General features: G+C 28.6%; 2 protein-coding genes across 3 annotated transcripts; one reads left to right on the top strand and one right to left on the bottom strand.

Annotated features, from left to right (window-relative positions):
* Positions 1 to 14,205: 14,205 nt before the first annotated feature.
* LOC114124525 (protein rogdi) lies at positions 14,206 to 17,466 on the top strand. Of its 2 annotated transcripts, none has more exons than XM_027987817.2 (7): positions 14,206 to 14,635; positions 14,716 to 14,787; positions 14,850 to 14,978; positions 15,826 to 15,986; positions 16,068 to 16,188; positions 16,266 to 16,472; positions 16,540 to 17,466. In XM_027987817.2, the coding sequence occupies exons 1-7, from the start codon at positions 14,600 to 14,602 to the stop codon at positions 16,612 to 16,614; spliced, it is 801 nt and encodes a 266-aa protein (XP_027843618.1). In that variant the 5' UTR covers positions 14,206 to 14,599; the 3' UTR covers positions 16,615 to 17,466. The 2 variants fall into 2 exon arrangements, with proteins under 2 accessions (XP_027843618.1, XP_027843610.1); XM_027987809.2 differs by having other exon boundaries at positions 16,263 to 16,472.
* Positions 17,467 to 18,514: 1,048 nt separating this feature from the next.
* Positions 18,515 to 20,664, bottom strand: LOC114124517 (probable tRNA (uracil-O(2)-)-methyltransferase). Its single transcript, XM_027987796.2, has 4 exons — positions 20,134 to 20,664; positions 19,750 to 20,063; positions 19,445 to 19,669; positions 18,515 to 19,352 (listed from the first exon to the last, which is right to left on the bottom strand). Exons 1-4 carry the CDS (start codon positions 20,474 to 20,476, stop codon positions 18,573 to 18,575), a joined length of 1,662 nt encoding a protein of 553 aa, XP_027843597.2. The 5' UTR covers positions 20,477 to 20,664; the 3' UTR covers positions 18,515 to 18,572.
* Between the last annotated feature and the right edge of the window lie 491 nt (positions 20,665 to 21,155).

The following is a 21,155-nucleotide window of genomic DNA, read 5'->3' as shown; positions in this document are numbered from 1 at the left end:
TTCTTTATTTTTTAGATGTGTACAGAACATGTTGTCAAATAGTTCTATATTATATTTGATATTATTAAGATTGATGACTATACAATGGAGAAATTATAAAACTCGCACATGTTATATTTCAATACAAAATTGAAACACGCTCCTAGAATGAATTAATTCTGACTAGAGCGCGGATAACTATGGAATTGCACATTTTTTTCCTTTATACTTTTTTGGATTTTTTTCAGTTATCTTCACGAATCATAATAATTTGAATCCAATGGTGAAATAACTTTATTTATAAATTTCTGTATATTAATTCAAAATTCGAAATATATTGCATATTAAAACGAAAATTTTTTATATACTTAGTTCATTTAAGTAATTAATTATTCTAAGTTGTTTAATTTGTGAATTTAATATATATAAAAAAAAATTTCTTGCATATTTGTAGCACATTTATATGATTTTTACTGAATATTATACGCCGTATAATATGCCATATGGCGTATAATACATGGCATATTTCCATAAATTTTAGTGCATAAAATTCCTAATATTTCCTAATTTCCTGCTAACTCATGAGCAGAATCTATATTTCTTATTACACAGCCACTTGTTGTCAGTTTTTTCTAAAAAAACCAGTTTTGCGTATTTTTCGCAGTGTAAATAAACTGCCATCATTTTCCAAAGGAACTCTACATCTTAAGGGAACGTTACAGTATATCTTAGAACAACAATAATATCAAACATCTCTGAATTTATTGTGAAAGGCCGCGAGTTACAGTTTTTTTGAAAAAAATACATTATGTTCAATACTTGGTGAAGGAGTAAGTTTTCACACTCAAAATTTTATATATATGATCTACTGCAATGACTAATGAATGTAAATGCACAAAAACGTAAAAAAAATGACGAAATTTATATTTCTTATTGGGCCCACAGCCACTTGTTGTCAGTTTTTTCTAAAAAAACTAGTTTTACGTATTTTTCATAGTGTAAATAAACTGCCATCATTTTCCAAACGAACTCTACACCTTAAGGGAACGTCACAGTATCTTTTAGAATAACAATAATATCGAATATCTCTGAATTTATTGTAAAAAGCCTCGAAATACCATTTTTTTGAAAAAAACACATTATGTTCAATACTTGGTGAAGGAGTAAGTTTGCACACTCGAAATTTCACATACCCATATGATCTAATGCGATCACTGAGGAATAGTGTATGGATTTCTATACTATGCGTATATTTTTCCTTTTTACTTTTTGGATTTTTGTCAGTTATCTTCACGAATCATAATATTTTGAATCTAGTAATGAAATTTTATTTATATATTTCTGTATATTTTTCAAAATTCGAAATATATCGCATATTAATACGAAAGTTTTTTATATGGTTAGTGAATTTTAGTAATTAATTATTGTTAGTTGTTTAACTTGTGAATTTTATATAAATAAAAAAAAATTTCATTGCATACTTTTTTCATATTTTTATGATTTTTACTGTAGATTTGTGGCATATTTCGATATATTTTAGTACATAAAAATCCGTTTTCTAATCCGACTAACTGGTTGGTAAGACGTATTCGTAAATATACTAAATTCTCCATCACAAAATGATTTTGTGCCTACACTCACTATAACATGAAACAGTTCTCAATATTTTTACGAAAAATCCCGAAACACTGCACTATACCTACACAACGTCGAAGACTATACATACATTACACACACACACTAAACTAAATTAAAAAATAAACATTGCAGGTACACATCAGTACAGCACAACGCATCAAAACTCTAAATTATCCACATTATACAACAATTTCATAGGAGCTCTGTACCCGTAGGTATTATACGTCCTACATAAATTGTCTCAAATTTTTCCCTATAAATTCATTATATTACGCATAAAAAAGTTATATTCGGAACAAGCGAGTCAAACTGTGCAAATTCACCTCTTGTATAGACGTATAGCACAAGTTTATGCATAAATATAGATAATTAATATATTATACATGTTTTATAATATTATCATTATACCTACGCACATGTATACACACATGAAATTAGTATGTACTTATTAATCTACGCATGATATCTTCTCAAACTATCGGTTGTTTACTGTAAAACTTTTTCATCAAATTTAGTTCACCATTAGTATATAATAATTATTAATTAATATAATTATGTATAATATATATTGTGTATATAAGTTTTATAATATAAGATATTTTATAGCAAGTATACTACAATATATTATTGTTATTGTTACCTATTATCATTTTTATTGTCATTGCCTGACTTTTTTAGTCCTAAAATAGAGCCATGGTTTAAAATGGACGTTTACACCATTTTAAATTAATTAACTAAATGGTTGATAATAATGTTTGCACTAATTAACATTTTTTACCGGCAACTCTAACTTGTTTGTGCACATTAAAAGTTCAAGTTTTTAAAGATAGGTATTTATTTTATAGTATTATGTCGAAAACAATCTATTTTAGGAATACAATTAAAAATGAATCCTCGAATGTTTTAGTTGATAAGTTAAATAAAATTCTAAAAATATCAAACACGCATAACCACTGTGAATACAATAATTACAGAAGTATAGTAAGAAGAATTTAAATCGTAAAAATGTGTTAGATACACCTAGATAGAAATATTTACGTTATAAATAGTTACGTAATATTATTTTGCTGATTTTCAATACGTTTCTTTTAATATTGTTTTATATTTATATAAACATAATTTTTGTATATATCGTTTATTTATTTAATTTGATACACTTCTGGAATGATGCAACTTGGGAAATTGTAGTTCAGAGTTCTATATTACTGCAATGTTTGAGAACTTGTGGACAAACTTAATATTCTGATTTTATAACTGGATTAGTATTCAGTGATCTACGGTTTTTTTTAATTATAAATTATGATTAACTATTAATTAATAGTGAAAAAAATTGTTAAAATCTCTAAATATATAGTTCATTTTTAAAACATAAACTAACAAATAGAATTTCAGTTATTTATTCAAATAATAACAAATTCTGTAATTTTATAAAACTGTTTAAAACAATATTTAGTTATTACTTTTTAGGTACTTAATACTTTACTGATTACATTTAAACTATAGTTATATATTCTGCAACAGTGATTCTATAAAAATATATGAAGCTATACATAGACTATAGAGATGAAGGTAGTATAAATTAAGATAATAATAGGTACATTTGCGAGTAGTATTATAAAGTTTTAATTCAAGTATTTATTTCAACGCAAATACTTAACAAAATTTAATTACAAAGGGGTAATTGAAACCCACTGTTGGTCGATTGAAAAAAAAATAGTATGCACGAACCGGATAACTTATAAATTATAACACTAAACAGACCAAGGTACGCCGAAGATAGTGGTCGGGTCCAACCTACCCCCTTCCCCCTCGCCGTGCAGAATAACACCGACTGTTAATGAAAAAAATAAAATAAAAATTGTTTTATTAAACCAACTTTATGTAATAGAAAATAATTTATATACATTATCTTCATTATTTATACTATGATATTTAAATTCGTGTTGATGAAAAAATGTAATGAAAATAAATTACTTTATTTGATTCCCATCCCCTCACCTACAAAAAATCTCCTGGTTGCGCTACTAATAACAGATACTGATTACTGGTGTCGGAAACTCGAGCAACCGTGCGCATGTTTCATCGTATTACCATTATTCATTACCAATTAACCACTATAAGAAATTCTTCTTCAAGTTGACGTTACAATATTATTTCCATAATAAAGATAATAAAATCATATAAACTCAGTGTATTCGGTTATAATATGGTAGTTTATGTGTGATTATTTATATGAAATTGGCCGTATTTTTATATTTGATTTGAAAAATAATAAACTATATAGTTATAAACTATAATATCTTTTATACCCTTGATATAGAACTATAAATAAAAATAAAAATAAAAATTACTAGAGTGACTACTAGTTAGTAGTTACTTGTTTAGTATCATGATTCAGGGTTATTTATACATTTGTAAAAAATATTAAATATTTATATACTTTTTTTATGTATGATATATTACACTAATGCAGCAATAATTATATAATATGTGGTTATATCTTATTTGGTTAATATATAAGTGGTTAAAGTGATTTTAATTTAATTAAATAAGAGTCACCCTCTCGTATCTTTACAAATTTTAATTCAAAAAGTAAATACTTATATTATTGCTGTAACTACTTTCAACCATGCAAACGATAATGTCCAATAATGATAATTACAGTAATCATATTGCTTATGATAACGTCAACCATTTATATTTTAGTTCGTATATGCATGAAAATGATGCCTCAATTATTACAGTAAAATCTCGCAGACTCAAGTGTCTTTTATGACAAATCCTTCTCAAGAGTCAAGACTATACACTTCCAAACTAACAAAAACCAAAACCAATATTATGCTTTTTATAAATAAAAAATATAAAGTGACTAGTGACAATACATTATTGTAGTCGTATATATAATAATGAAAAAACTAATTTGTACACGTTTCATCTGTATCGATTTTTTCTCTTATATTACAGTGATTACACCTATAATAAACGGATTATTTCTGTATTGAATACAGTTGCAGGTGACTCTATTTAAAATTATTCGATTCTTTTCCGCAGGGAAAATCTTTAGTGTGACATCACGTAGCGGAAACGAAAACTATACAGCAGGGGACAGGGGTAGCCAAACAGTCGATCGCGATCCACTGCAGGTCGATCGTGGAAAATTTTAAAATCTATCATATTAGAATTTATTTTAAGTGTGTATTAATATATTATACACTTTATGCAAGTGCGTTTCTTAATTATATTATAGTTATTCAACAATAAAAAAAATTTTCTTGGGAAGTTGATCCTCAAAGCCTCAAAGGTGAAGTATATTTTTAGTAGATCGTGACCAAAAAAAGTTTGGCCACCCCTGTTATATAGGGGCCGTGATACCAAGTTAGTTTTTTTTTTTCAATAAATTTTTATCTTATCGATGTCCAAATTAATAGCCAAGCTCATCTACGCATATATATATTACCGGATAAGTTGACATTTTAAAAATGATGGCAATTCCTGTCAAAAAACTGTCAACATTTCCGGTAACATATATATTATATCGCTTACCAATTAACTGAGTCGACATGCCGACGACCAATATTGGATTACATTTACGCGCAGTTCCTACGTATTTCATTGGCTCACACACTGTATATTCGACTTTTCATCACAATGCAACTTTTGTGCAAAAAGATAACATTAAACGGTAAACTTCGCAAATCTATAGTGAAGGAGTCGCATAAAATGCTCTACATTCCTGCTGCTCAGTATTCATCATTATTCAATTAAGTTACAAATTTTCACACAAGTTGGATTTTCAACGTTAAGTTGATAAAGCAATAGTAATATAATATAATATATAAAAACAAAAAAAAAATCTCCTACAATCTATCAATCTACTCATCTACAAATTACTGCAAATCTCTTATAATAGGGGAGTCATTGGACCATGTAAGTCCGTCTTTCAACTTAGTACAGTAGAAACCAATTTGTAATTTTCAAATAAGGTTTCTGGAAGTCAACGATATGCCATAAACCAAAATTTCACTCCGAGAGACAGAACGAAAATTTTCTAATTTGAGCGGTTAGGGCTACGACCGATGTATACGTGTGAACAAAAATGTAAAACGCGGAAGTGCAAGTGCAAAGTAACGAAGCACATCAAAATTCCACGGAAGCAGTACATATGCGATAATAAATAATATGAAAATAAAAAAAAAATGATTACATTTTCTAATAATACGAATATATATTATATTATTCATTATATTTTGGCTATATTTTATAATTAAATATTATATTATCTATATTGCCCAATATACCAGGCCATTTTATATAACACCCGGGCATTGTAGAAAACTCCCAAATTGTATACGAGTACATTGTCCTTAACATATAATATATATACATAATACATAATTATATCATAGTATATGTATACTACATACTTTTATAATATATTATGTTGTTCAAAAAGTGCACTGTTTGTTTGAATATTTTCTTGTTGTTCCGCCGAAGTAAATATAATAAAGTACAAACATACGACGAATATACCTATAACGTATATCTCGTATGCTATATTATAGTAATAAGAGTAGGATACAAAAACAAAAATACAAATCAGAATAAATATGCTTTACGAAATTTCAGATCAAATACACGCACTCGCATATTTTATATTTCTATATATACCTAGCGATCCGCTGCAGCATAACGGTTATAGATTATAGATGCACGTAATATATTACAATACATCATCATCATAATGATGTACCTATTCCATATGCGCGCACACCGTAGTGTGTATCGGCGTAAACCCTTACGAGACCGATTCATCAAAATCATTTCATAAGCCTTTTGTTTTTGCCAATCAATTATATTATATTTCCCTTCGCGTTAGACCGCTATAGGTCTAACATATAAGATGTAAAGTACCTATATAGTAATACGCACTTTTCTATGCAGTAACTGAACAGTTTCAACTTGCAGCATCAATATTATGATAACATTTATAATAAAATGCATTATGACACATAGCTAAATGACAAGTCAAATACTAGAATTACAAAACTTTTTCTTTTTTTAGAAACAATGTTTTACATCTACACTATATTTACCTACTATTTATGAAAAAAAACAACATTGATTGTGACTCGTGATCTCTAGACACCTAATTGACAAATGAATATTTTTGCATACCTGCCTATTTATTATTTATTAATTATTTTGAAAAAACTGCATATTTTGACAGAATATTAGTGTATCTATCTAATATTATTACATCAAGTTATATTAAAAAATATAGTATTTTATATTTTTACATAACCATATTATTTAAAATTTTTGATTCCTCCAGAGTTCCCTCTAACAAAGAGATAAAACTGAAGCAATACGTTTTTTTTTCTGTGAGTGATCATAAAACTTTAAATGCATTCAAATAAAACTCTAAAACTAATTTAAACTCAAATAAACAATTTTTTACAAATATATACTGTTTAATAAATTAGTGATAAAAATGTGAAGTGGAAATTTTAAATTGTTCAATTCAATTTTTATTTAAGCTCTAGCGATGTTGGATTTTTTTAAGCCTTGAATAGACGGAATCAATAGTCAGAAAAGTCGATACATAACTACTTTTTTGGTTGCATCTAATTTGAATTTTAAAACTAAAAAAATCATATTAATTTTATCCCCCCAAAAAAACTGAATAAAACAATATTGATTTTCAAGAAAAATATTGATTGAAACAATTATTGATTTCTTCTTATAGACTATAACTATTCCAATAAAAAAAGTTCCTTTTCATTTATGCCTGTGTAATAATATAATAATAAGAACACAAACTTAGGACGGTTTACATGCACTTCTGTTATAAATGTTGGTATTATTAAAAATGCAATTTTTTTTTTCATTATTAATGTCGGAACTCAATTCAAATAAATGGCTATATAGAACTCAGATAGTTTCCAAATCATGTCTCTTTTTTGAAGCTTAAATGTATCCTTTTGGTTTTTTCGAAACAAGATATTTTGGCAGAATCGATAAATGCCCTAGCAGCTTTCCTAAGGGTTAAATATAAATGATAGTAATAATACACACATAGTACATAGCATATAAAGTACCTATATAAAATCGTCATATACTTAAGTAAATCTGAATGTTGTATGATTTCTTATAAAGTCATAAACAATAAAAGCACATAAAAAAATGAATTAAAAAGAAAAAATAATAACAGATAATTTTCTACCACCATCACCATCACTTGCATTTTTGGTATTACGATGCATTTTATTGCATAATGCATATTGTATATACCAACCATAAATTATATGGATCATAAAGGTAACAATCGTAACACCGATTATAATATTACATTGACTTTTAAATATTATGTCAAATAATATGTACCTACCTTAAATGTGTGTGTAATGTGTATACTCGTATTTATTGAAAATCTATCAAACATTTTAGATGTAAAACTTAATGTGATATTGATAGATTTTTTTTATTAAATTATTATTATTTATTATAATAAAATTATTCATCTATAGTTATTGTTATAATAAAACAATTATATCGTCATATGGTAAAAGTTATTCAAATTATATTATAATTTATAATATTTAAAATAATATACATATATTTATATGGGGTATACGGGATTCATCAATCATACCTACTTAACCTCGTTATACCAACATACTACAGTATAACTATAACAGTACAATATTCAAATTATAATATTATAATAGAAAATCGAAACTTAACACTCCGCAAAACAACAAACCCTTCACCCTTTGTCTCTATATATTAACCCTTTACCTTTGCTGCTTGGCATTAAACCAATTGAGAATCAAGCTGTACTTATTTTTACAAACGGTTTTTCTCGAAACTAGATAACTAAAACAATCCATTCATAAATAACCTATATTCCCTGGAAATCTTCATTGCTGACTTAAAAAAAATTATTTTTGTAATATCAATAAACTTAATTTTCTTATTTTTCCTTTTAATTCCAATCAAAGGTGAATTAATGATGATTGGTTTTTTATTCACGTAACATCTCGTCATCTCATTAACATTTTTTCTCTTCTTACCGTGTAATGTGTAAACATATTATAAATTAATAAATTATTAATTAACCAATATGGATTATGCCTGTAAAGTACCTATATTATCATCACTCCTTCACTCCTATTATATAAAACGAAAATATTGAGCAGGCCCGCCGCCAGGGGTGCTACCATTCTATAGTGAGACGGTCAATCGAAAAATTCTTCCCGACGGAAATTTCTTTGTCGAGGGACTGTGTGATTACGTTTCCTCCCAACAGTCCCAACCATTTCGTATAACAATAAAAACAAATTTTTTGGATTTTTTTAACCGTATATTATTTTAATAATATTATATTATTATTATATACCTACAACATGTTATACCTAGGTACATAAACAAATTATTAACACATAACATGTTTGCAGTACTACGCAGTGCTCTTTTGACGAACAGTCAATCTTTCTTTTGTAAATCTTTTATTATTAATCAATTAATATACTAGGTACTTACAATAAATGTAATACTACTAATCGTTTAGAACGAAAAGTTTGAATGACATATTTCACTTATGTGGCCACATTGCACGTTGTCCGCGATCCGACGCTGCAGTATAGAAAGGCCTTCCTGGAAGATTTAGTTGCGTTTAAATTGATTACCACAGGTAATTACTGATTACTTAACACTCAAACACTCAAAACACTCTTTAAATTTTTTTCACGTACAAAACAGCATCAGACTTAGTTTGATGTCTGGAGGTGGGACAATCGGTCGTAGACGGATTGCACTGTCGGGTATCGATTCACACTGGTTGATGGTTAATGAGTGACTGTTAGACATTCAAACTTTACAGTTTACTTTCAAAGAATTTTACGAATTCAAAACAAGATCGCCAAACTATAAAGAGCCATCGAATCAGCGGTACCAACTTCGCATACGTCGTTATCACTTCTAATTATATTTTCTTAAAAGTTGTGTCTTCGACCTGAGGTTAGGTCGAATGCCATGCACATAATATATCTACTACACAGATTTCTATATAGATATCTGTGATCTACTAATATAGGTATTACTGGAAGTCAGATAAAGTGCATGATATGAATAGATATATTTTATAATATTATTTTATAATTTATACATATTATATTCTATATATACGATGTACTTGATCATATTTTCGAATACACGACCTCGATTATAGATCAGGAGGAAGCCTAAATTTAACCTAAATTTAATATTTACATCTGATATAATGGGATATGTTTGTATTCTCCAGCACTTTTAACTCTTAAGTGTAAGAAATAGAGTCCCATCAGATCTGGTTATATTTTATACTTGGGAATAGGCTTATAAGAGTTATGCTCACACATTATACAATATACTTAATTAATTTTAATTTTGTTTCTTTTGTTTTATTTTTACTTAATATCGTACAATATTATATAGTTATAATACAAACTATAGTTAGATGTTTTCCTATATTATATTATTAAATTTTAATCTTTTAAAATTACGATAATATACATAACGTACAAGACGATTAATTCTGTTTTGCCGTATTCGGCGTATTCGTGATAATGCATCGTCGTTGAACTCGTTATAAGAATTGGAGCTGTAGAGACAGTTATAGAGTCTATAGGTAGTGGTAGTACGGAAGATATTAAATATCCAGGAAATGAAGAAATAAGAGGATTACTAGCTGATTTTGAGCTAATATATATAGTCTTATTGTCGTATAATTAACCGAGTGCAAAAGCATCATTGTCAATATTTTAATTCTATACCTATTGTTCATACAAACCTATCATAATATATTAATTTATTATATCATACACATTTTACAGATTATTTTTAAATATTATACCACATGAGCGTAAAAAGCTTCTTATAATACGAGAACAAGATAATGAAAGAATTTTTTTTTTAATATAATAAGCCGCAACAGCAAAGGTTATTGGCTACAAACATTAATATTAGTTACAAGTATGAAACATTAATAATAATATATAAATAACATAATAATAGCATAAAATAATGTGTTTGAAATATATCTAGATTAAATTAGTTGATATAATTTAGTTAATTTTAAATAATTAAATATTTTTTCTATGTTGATTAACTATGTGGACTTAGAGCTTGATCCCAGTTATTTTCTATATTGAACTTAGTTCTGATGTACTCATCCCAAGTAACAAGATCTTATATAATACTTCTTCCACAAACATGACGTCTTCCGAATAGCCACCGCTGCATTCTACGAGTATCAAGATGTTTTATATTGTCTCCTCCAACGACTGCATCTCATCCGGCCGGATGCCTCTGTTCATTATGTATGACTCCATAATATTCTCAAACAACGCTTTAAAGTTGGTTTTGTTGTCTGTCATATTGTTGTTAAGAGATTTTAAGGTGAATGAAAAAAATAAAAACGTAATTGTCGTAACGAATAGAACGGGGTCTGGAATGCAAGTGAATTCAATTATTCAAACGACAGATACAACGTTGTTTGTTTTACTAGCCGGCGAGTATTTACTCGCGTTTATATCATTCTAACCGGCCAACATTATAGGATTTCTCGAACTCGTTTATTTTTCCTAGTATCTTTATTATAATTAATGATATACTATAATATAACCTACGTATAGATATAATATTTTAGAACTAGGATTTCGATTACTTTTTTCAATTCGATAACTAATTATTTTTTTATAGCGTGCGTATTATATATCATATTATATGAATATATGATTTTGTACGGTGACTAACAATAACAGTATTAGTTCTTAAAATATTATATTATGGAAACTCAAAATAATACCTGCAATAACACAAAAATTAGTTGTGCGAAACTGCGAAGTTTATATTGTATTTAAGACCCTCTAGTAAAAATAAATATAACATCAATATATTATGTTTGATAGATAAAATAATATAACTGTAAGGAGCATTAAATCTCTTAGTCAATTTAATATAGGTATACGGCGCGCTTTCGTATATTATATTGCCTATAATGGCTCTTGGTACCTATTTAAGGTATGATATTAGATCAATAAGTTCGATCACGTTATTTGGATATTATATAGGTACCTATTGCTCGAGATTAATTTATTAGGTTATTTTTTTTTTTACGCCGCCTTTCACAGTAACTTCTGTAGGTTGGAATCCAGTAACTCAGGGGTCATCACTATACATAGGAGGTGCCCAACATTTTGCGAGTGATATTACAACGGATTTTTTTTAATTAATTCGCATAAATAGAAAATATATAACTCAATGTTTGGGTGTGTTTGATTCAAAGCCTGCAAGTGCAACGCTCTAATGGTTCTAAAATGCAATGTACATCGATGGGTAATATACTATATAAAAAAAATATACTATACTATACTATACTAAATAGTATAATACTCAAAAATGAAAATCTTGAAGCCAAATTTTTTAAATTCACATTTTAAAGAGGGGTTTTCACGAATATTAAATGAATCACAATAAACGAATTGTTTATTGTATTAGTAAAGGAATGACATTGTTGATTGATTAGGTACAGAAAATAAAATAGTTATTATAGTACCTAATGGATGTACCTAGTTTTAAATCTTTATTTTATATTTTGTCAAAACCGCCTAAATGAATGTGTTAAAAATAAATGCAATTTACATTGAACGGAATTTAAGACAGAGTAAATCTACTATCATTATTTAATTTGTTTCGGTCAATGCCGTGCATGATTAGCTAATATTTTTAATTTTTTTAAAAGAAAATAAATAGTAATAGAAGTATAATTAAACCCGTAAGTTGTAGCGCCATCTAAGTTTGAAAACAAGTAACAATAGCTTGTATATAAAATCGCAGACTTCTATACTAACTTCTATACTCTATAGACCATATAGAAATCTGTGTATAGAATATGCATGCGACGTAATAATTCAATAATGAATATTAACTTATTATTATTGATATCTATACTAAATTATTAATACATTTATATCAAGTGTTTTTAACTTAATCGAATATGAAATAAAAATATTTTATATTAGTATCGCGATAAAATATTTGTTGTTTGGATAATATTGTGGTAGTTTTGGTGAATACCTACATTACTATAATGGTATTATTATTTAAATTATATGTAATTATGTATAGGTAAGATTATAATATTACCTAATTGCATATTTTATTTGTTATATTATTATGTATACTTTTTTTTAAATAGCAGAAAATCATAAAATTATATAGGTATGTTAATAATTAAACACATAATAATAATATTATCATGTACTTACATTGTACATAGTTAGAACAATTTTGAAACGAGGTTTTAAGAGTTAAAAGTTAAAAGGGACCCACTAACAGTTTGATGCACAGGGATCCAAGCGGCAAGCATCCAATGAATCTTTAAGCTGGTCTACTTGCTTAATACCCCTCAAATTCCTTATTTACATGCAAATAATACAATAGATTATCTAAATATAAAAACATTAATAAGTTATAATATAAAGTATTAAATAATATAATTTAATTTTCATAATCGTATACTACCTAGCTATGGCGTTATCTACCTAGTTTGAAAAACTTTAATGACAATTTTTTAAGTTATTATAAAATTATGTTTTTTGACATAACTCGACAATTGACTAAAAATTTCCATACTCGGAGGTGTCATTTTTAGAATATAAAAATACAGGTTACAAGAATATGCATTTGCATCTCAAAGGTAATATAATATAGATGCTCTTTGTATATATTACAATTGAATGATTCTTTGTAACATCAACAACCTCATTTTTATGTTTTTATAATTTTTTTAAACTGACATTTTTTCTTTTTTGCTCAAACATTAATATATTAAGTTTTATTCTATTTTATCTATTAATACCAAATATATATTAATAGTTAATCATTTTTAATTGAAAGAACAATTTTCTTGCACTCATTTGAACATTAACTATGTACAGTGTTTATTTCAGACCTTATATCCCGAGACCCGAGAGGGGAGGAGGGGATTGTAAATTTTCAAGAGGGTAGGTATGCCAATGCCATAGGAATAAATAAATAATGAAGGGAATTAAAAATATTGTATACATTTTTTTTCTGGGGGTATGTACATTGTAGATACTACTTCCTTGTTTTCATTTATATTAGAGAAAATAAGTTAAATTATTAAAATGTCATAAGGTTAAATTATGATTTTTAAATTCGAGTGCTTTTTTATGAGTAGCTATGATTACCTATTATATATGTAACGTTTTTTGTATTCCACGCAGTTCTGAAACAACGGATCAGGCCATAACCCATGGGCACGAATTAACTGCAACGTATATTGCCTTAATTTGTGACAATAAGTTTTAATTAATGCCACACAGACCCTACTTGTCCACCAAGTCACCGAGTCACCGGTGAGTCCAAGATTCGATTAGTACGATTGTGGGAATGCGAAATGTGATAAATATACGATTACGGGCGCGGTTATCCTTATCTCTTATCACGACAAGTGCACAACAGCTGTTTGAGAGCGCGCTCATCATCAACTTACTCTTATCACTTGTTCCACACTCGACAGTCGACCGTAATATATAATATGAATTATTTAGTATCGAGTATTCGAGTATCGACCGTAGAGTAAGAATATCGACCGAGACCAATCTATCATAAGGTTTTCTGTATTTTGAGAATCACGGCATCGTTTTAAATTATTTTCCGTTCCGTCTACATCAATATCACGTTTACTCTTTAGTCGTCGTCGTGATTTCTCGCCAATACACGACGACCCCCGATAGGGGTGGTTTAAACCGACGTCGGTAATCTTCTGTGTTACCGGATCTTGGTGACCGACTTCGGTCGATATTGTCATAATGGACTGCATGCGTCAACAAATACAGAAGTCCTCGGACAACAGTGGTAGCTGATCGGCGTCGGGATAAGACTGGTATACAGAAGACCTCAGACATCAACGACAATGGCAGAAGGTGACAAACTGGAGCACCAGTGTCTAGTAAGTGACTATATTAATTTTAAAAAGAGCACATTTTATACCCAACGGTAAAATTTTTGTTGTGACATTGTTTTCTATAGCAAAAAGAATTCGAGTGGGTGCTGAATGAAGAGGTGCACTCAATATTACACCAGTTGAATATCATACTCAATGTAAGTAACGGGTTAATTGCCACAATCGCCATGTAATTAACATTGTACGTATTACATTATAGGAATGCGTACGACGTTTTCCATCATGGGACAGTGATGTCCAGGTTAAGCAAGAGAAATTTGTCTTGTCTACATCACCAGACCAGTTGAAAAGCATTGTTTCCATATCTGGTGACACCATACTACAAGCGGTAAATTTCTTTCTATTGATCTTAGCTACTTTTCAAATTATAATTTTCTGTTATTATTATCTACTATTTCTTAACTACAACGATTGCTCACACTATGCATGTTATATTTTTTGTTGATAATTTCGTTTGTCAAGGTCGTTTTATTAAAATACAACAATATTGTATATTTTGCGATGATAATGAAATAATACCATTTCCTTTGTTTAACATACTTTAGTTTTAATACTACATACCTCATTATTAAAATTGCGTTGTCTATTGTATCCACGTGTGTTATCTCCGTCTTACCAACGTAAAACATAGCTAATTTACATTCAGCAAAATCCATTTCATGCTGCTAGTTTTAATATTAGAGTCAATTTACCCATTTTTAACCGTAAGGTAAAATATAAATATTATCTAGAGCACTATATAGGCTTATTTTGATATTTTTATTTTAAAGCAAATCATGAACATATTAAAATTTTAATATTTCACATATCTATAACTTACTTTAAAATTAAAATAAACCTATGTGGTGACCTAGATAATATTCTTACCTTTAAATCTGATAACAGATAAATTTACTAATATTAAAACTAGCAGCATGAAATGGATTCTGTTGAACCTAGATTTGCTATGATATACATTAGTATTACTGAGACAACACATACCAGTAGACATTCTTTTAATGTTTTCCATGTTTTTTATCCTTGGGAATTTTCTTCTAAATCTCAAATAACACTAAATAAGTATGTAATAAAACAGCTATCTTTATTATTGTAGTAATGTGATTGAAAGTAAAAGTATCTATATTTCTATCAGTTAAGTGCATACGCCTATGTTAACCTTATAAAACTTATTACAGGATATACAGTTTAAAGTACAGAGACATCAGCAGCAAATAATGTACCGAACAAACATCCGCCATGACTGTCCATGGAAATTGCATCAAGTTCAAGATGCAGGCAATCATTTAAGACAAGCTATTTTACAAATTGAAAAAATAGACAAGGAAACTATTTTCAAGTATTTGATCTTGTATTAGTAATATACATTTTATTAAATATTTTTGGCTTTACACATTTGTACTTTTATTGATTTGTATAGTTCCTCAGAAGAAGTATTGCATATTCTGCGAAATTTATTGGGATGTTTGCAAAGAGGTCGTACTAGTCTAATAGTCCCACGTAAACGGACAATTGATGATTTGATTAAAAGCAGAAACATGGTAAGTAGCCCCTACTGAAATGAAACATCTACCGTGCATTGAAATTGCTAAGCCAATGGTTACGTTTGTTTCAGAAGTGTTTGACACCCAACTTACCAGAAGATTTGGCAATTAGTTTTTACATACAGAGTCATAAGCTAATATTTGCTGTTTACCAATTGTCCAATTCTCACGGTGCAATGAAGTATGACACATATCAAGCTGAATGTACAGTACCGTGGTTAAACGAAGTCCTTGTCCTTTTCACGGTTGCTTTACAGTTAGCCCAGCAACTCAAAGACAAGGTTATTATTTAAACGTAAATATTCAAATTTGTTGAAATAATTAATTTATGTTTAATTTTTATGTTAGATCTGCGTGTTTACCCAGTACAGAGATATTACTCAATTGTCACGACCAGTTTCTAGCATTGCGATACAGTCATAAGTATTCGTCGATTTTTTTTTTTTTAATTAGATTCTATTATTTAATACAATCAGGTGATCAAATATGAAGAATGTAAATAATATACAATCGTATATTTTGTTTGTTACCGATTATCTTCAACAATCTTTTTCCAGCAATAATTTATAGCTTTAAGCTTTTTAAAATATATATTTTACATTATATTATAATTACATGTAATAGTTTTCATGTAATTAAGACGGAACATTTTTTATGAAATTTCATTACGAATGTTATTTCCCGTATCCATTATACGACAACAGTATTGTTTTTATTATTAAAAATTGTAATAGTTTTAATTTTCTCTACCATTTATAATAGATGTCAGTTTTTTGTTTTATTTAATTTATTTATTTAAATTACTGTTTTTTAACACTCATACCTTTTGTGTAGTGGCGGTGATATGATAACTATGCAAGTATTCTTTTTATTTGTAAGTTATTTTATGTATAATATAATAAAATATACTTTGTACCCTAAGTTAAATTAAATTTAAACATTTTAGGACAATAATTTGATCTGATTACTATAATAATTTAGTTTAATAGAATATGCTCATGTTCTAGTTTTATATACTATATTCACACGATTTATGTGTTTAGAACATTTGTTCATTTATTTTTCTTTAATATTTTATATTATTATATTTAATTCAATACCAGTTGATAGGTTAATTATTATCAATTGACAATTGTTTTAAATCACGTACATTAGCTGTACATTATTTATGTAATCATGAAACTAGTAATTATTTATTTAAGTTGTTGAACGTTTTTTTGAAAAAATATACTATTTGTATTACACTAATTACAAATAAATGCAAAAAAAAATATATATGACAATTTATCATTATTTCAAAAAAGCTTTTAGTTAGTTGATAAATATTATGATCGTACAGGTTATTTTGAGATAATGGCCTGTTGTTTACTTTCGTTTATTATAATTTATTGGGCTAAATGCCTAAATCATTAATAGTAATTTATATTTTTATATCAATGTGTGATTTATTTTCCACATGTTTTTTAATTGTTATTTACTGACTACTACGATTAGTTTTTCATCTAACATTAAGAGATTAAACGATATATTTAATCAATATTAATTTCATAATTGCTAATCAGTGAATAATTGATTATCTGAATTGTTTTCCAGCAAATATGTCGCTAATAATGAAATATTAGTTATTTTGTAATGATAATACAATTTAACTGTTAATTATTACGCAGCTGGTTAACAAAACCAATATTCAAAACATAAAACAATTATAATATTCACAGTGTAACAGATGGCTCAAATTACAAAATAATTAATTTAATTATTTACACTATCAATCATGTTTTTTTGCATGCAAGTATAAAAAATAATGTATATACCATTTATATATTATATAATCCTTCAGACATTATCTAAATCAGCGGTTCTAACTTGGATTTTAGAAAATTATTTGTGAGCCGCATATATTTTTAATGATAATAATTAAAAATACAAAAATTATATATATTATTAGGATAGGGTATTGTAGTGTGGGCCACACTAAATCTGTTGAAGGGCCACGTAGTGGGGACCACTAATCTAAATAATTATAATTCATAATGTATGAATGTGAAGGTTTTTTTTGAAAAATTTAAAATCAAAAAATCACAGGTATTTATGTACTAACATAATATATCATGTATTACAGGGATTACTAAATTTGATTTTGCTTTATATATTTTTTACTTTCTTGTTAGTGTTTTTAAATGATGTAATTTAGACTTGAAATTTTTCAACTATCAATGTTACTCCTTTAAGTAAATAAGAAAGTGTGAAACAATCAAAGATTTATACGAGGTTAGAGTTCCTAACAGCCATGAAAAAATATTAATTAATTTTATATACAAACTAAACTCAAACAAAAATGTTTAATGATAAAATATTACACAACAATTATTTTGTTGTTATTAATGTATATTACAGCACTCGTCTTCATTTAATGGACACTTATCTGGATAATTATGATAAAACCAACACTTATGTTTTTTCCAAACTTTTCCACTGCCTTTGGCTGGTTTTCTGAACCCAACAGTTCCTTTCTCAACAACAAAAATATACCTATGATTCCTTAACAATGTTTGCAAACCACCACATTCTTTTTTCAATTTTTTCAGTCTCTCTTCGCCGATTTGTTTTGCTAATTCGCCTAAAGTGATGCGACACTTCCATCCACCTGAACTTTTTATTAATACATCAGCTACACTATCAACTACGCTGCGGATCAAGTCTTTATCTAATTTAGTGCAATTTCTAACCCTTTCTTCAGGCGGCCTAGGCACAAATAGAACATTTTCATTGAATTTAGAACTTGCAAACTTTTCAATGTCCTGTACAACTTGATCTGCTTCCTGTGGTAAATAATTTTTTGACCAGCCAATGATGCATGTCCGTTTTGTTGAAGGTATTCGAAGACGGTCTGTTTTAACGTTAAACTTAAACACATTAACACTTGTTTTTTCCAAGTATTTTAAATAATCATGGTATTGACTAAGAGATGAATCTGTGCGTTGGTAGCGGGAACCATTAAATTCAAAAGGGCAACATGGAAGGAGAAAAAATTTGCAATTATAATTGCTACGTGAGGCAATTACTGGTACCCAAGGTGACAGCTCATCTGAATGATTGCCTATAATCCAATCGGCTTGAGGAAATTTACATTCAGGTGAAGAAGGATCAACACTAGTCACCTGCAAATGACAATAAAAAAAAAAAAAATTATAGCTGAGTAAATTCAGACTGTTTATTATTTATAAAATTTAAACTATATAGCACACATTACCTTTAAAACTGTAGATTGTGGATACTGAGCCCACATTTTCCGAGATCTGACATCCAATCCAACTCCACCATATCCTTCACTGTTCAAAACATGCACAAGTAAGCCATTACCACACCCCATATCAACAAAACTTGGTTTAGTGTCGCCCCATAAAAGCATCAAGTATGTAGCCGTTGCAATATCTTTATGTATATACTTCTTAGGATCCGTTACTTCTGTCCAAACCTAAACATATGAAATTTAATTTTAATTTTCAATAATCAATATTTTTAAATTTAAAAACAAATAAAAATTATTGAACCTACCTCCATTAGTGATTTGGCATATTTTTCCTTCAACCGACTGTATAAATGACAATACATTTGAACACAAACGTGTGATAAGGACGAAATTGCTGGTTTAGACCCTTTATCATTGATCATCCAGTTGAAAAATTTTGGGAAAAATACGTCAGTCATCCAGTGCAACGTCTTCTTGTCGTCCAGAGAATGATTTGATGGTGTAGCAAGACGCAACTCCAACAAGTCATCAACAAAATAAATTCCATAGGCATATTTGACATCATCGCCGTTCTTCTTTGGAGTAATATCATAAAACACGGCGATATTATTTTGCTTGTCTATAAAAAAAGAATTATGATACATAATATTTTAACAACTTCCATGCTTCAAGTATTGGTGAACTCTTACCAAAGATGCTAAGTCGCAAATAATCATTCCAGTCAACGGGCTTCTTGGTGAACAGTTTCCAGACTTCCACTTGAACGTCCTGGCCACTACTCAGGCCCAGATATTCAAAAGTTTTCGTGGTGTCTCCTATCCAGGCTGAGGGTGATAGATCTGTAGTTGCCACCGAGGCCAACACATCACCGTATTCACCTGCCAGCGATTCAGACAAGAGCCGTTCAGCACCCATCAAGTGCTTGATCAACAGATGTGGTTTGGCGTTCCACACACTCACGGCGCTCCAAAATGTCTCGACTGTCAAGTCAGCGGACTTCTGTTGTTTCAGAGTCGTCCACGACCACATCATGACGGCACTGGGAGCAGAATTCGTTCTAACTCCAAATATTGCTGTTCAACGAGTAAGCGCTTTCTCCAGGCATCAATTCGGTGGACTATCGTGATCCGAAATATATCATTTTAAGACTGTTAGGATTTACCGCTGCGATTTGAAAATAAAACTATATTAACATACATATAAAGGAACGAAATTTTAAATTCGAAAACGACCACGTTTTGATAACAACGATGTGATAATTCTGTGGTGATAATCACAATCTTGCTGTTGTGATAACGTTATTATTTATGCAAAATGAATCTTTAACACATTGGACCGGCCTCCAAACTTGGCTTACATTACCCAATCAATTTTAACAAATCAATAATCGTATACCTACGGGTTGTAATGATTGTATTGTTCTGTATTATACATATCATACTACTTCACATTATTAGTATATCTCAAATTAATAAATCTTAAGAAATCTTATACCGCCAAGTCACATGGTTTTGTATACCTTAACTGTACCTATATAGTATATTTTACACATACGAACGACTAAACGAGTAATTAAATTTTAAATGTATAAACAATAAATTTAAATTATACATACATTATAGTAGGAGTGGCCAGCGAGAAGAAACTCGCGAGCCACCAAATGTATTAATAAATATGGAAGAGCCAACATGTAAGAAAAAAAAAGGTCATA

Source organism: Aphis gossypii, chromosome 2 (genome assembly GCF_020184175.1).
Source record: "Aphis gossypii isolate Hap1 chromosome 2, ASM2018417v2, whole genome shotgun sequence".
NCBI lineage: Eukaryota > Metazoa > Arthropoda > Insecta > Hemiptera > Aphididae > Aphis > Aphis gossypii.
The sequence above is the reverse complement of the archived record's forward strand: the minus strand, read 5'-3'. Positions and strand labels throughout refer to the sequence as shown.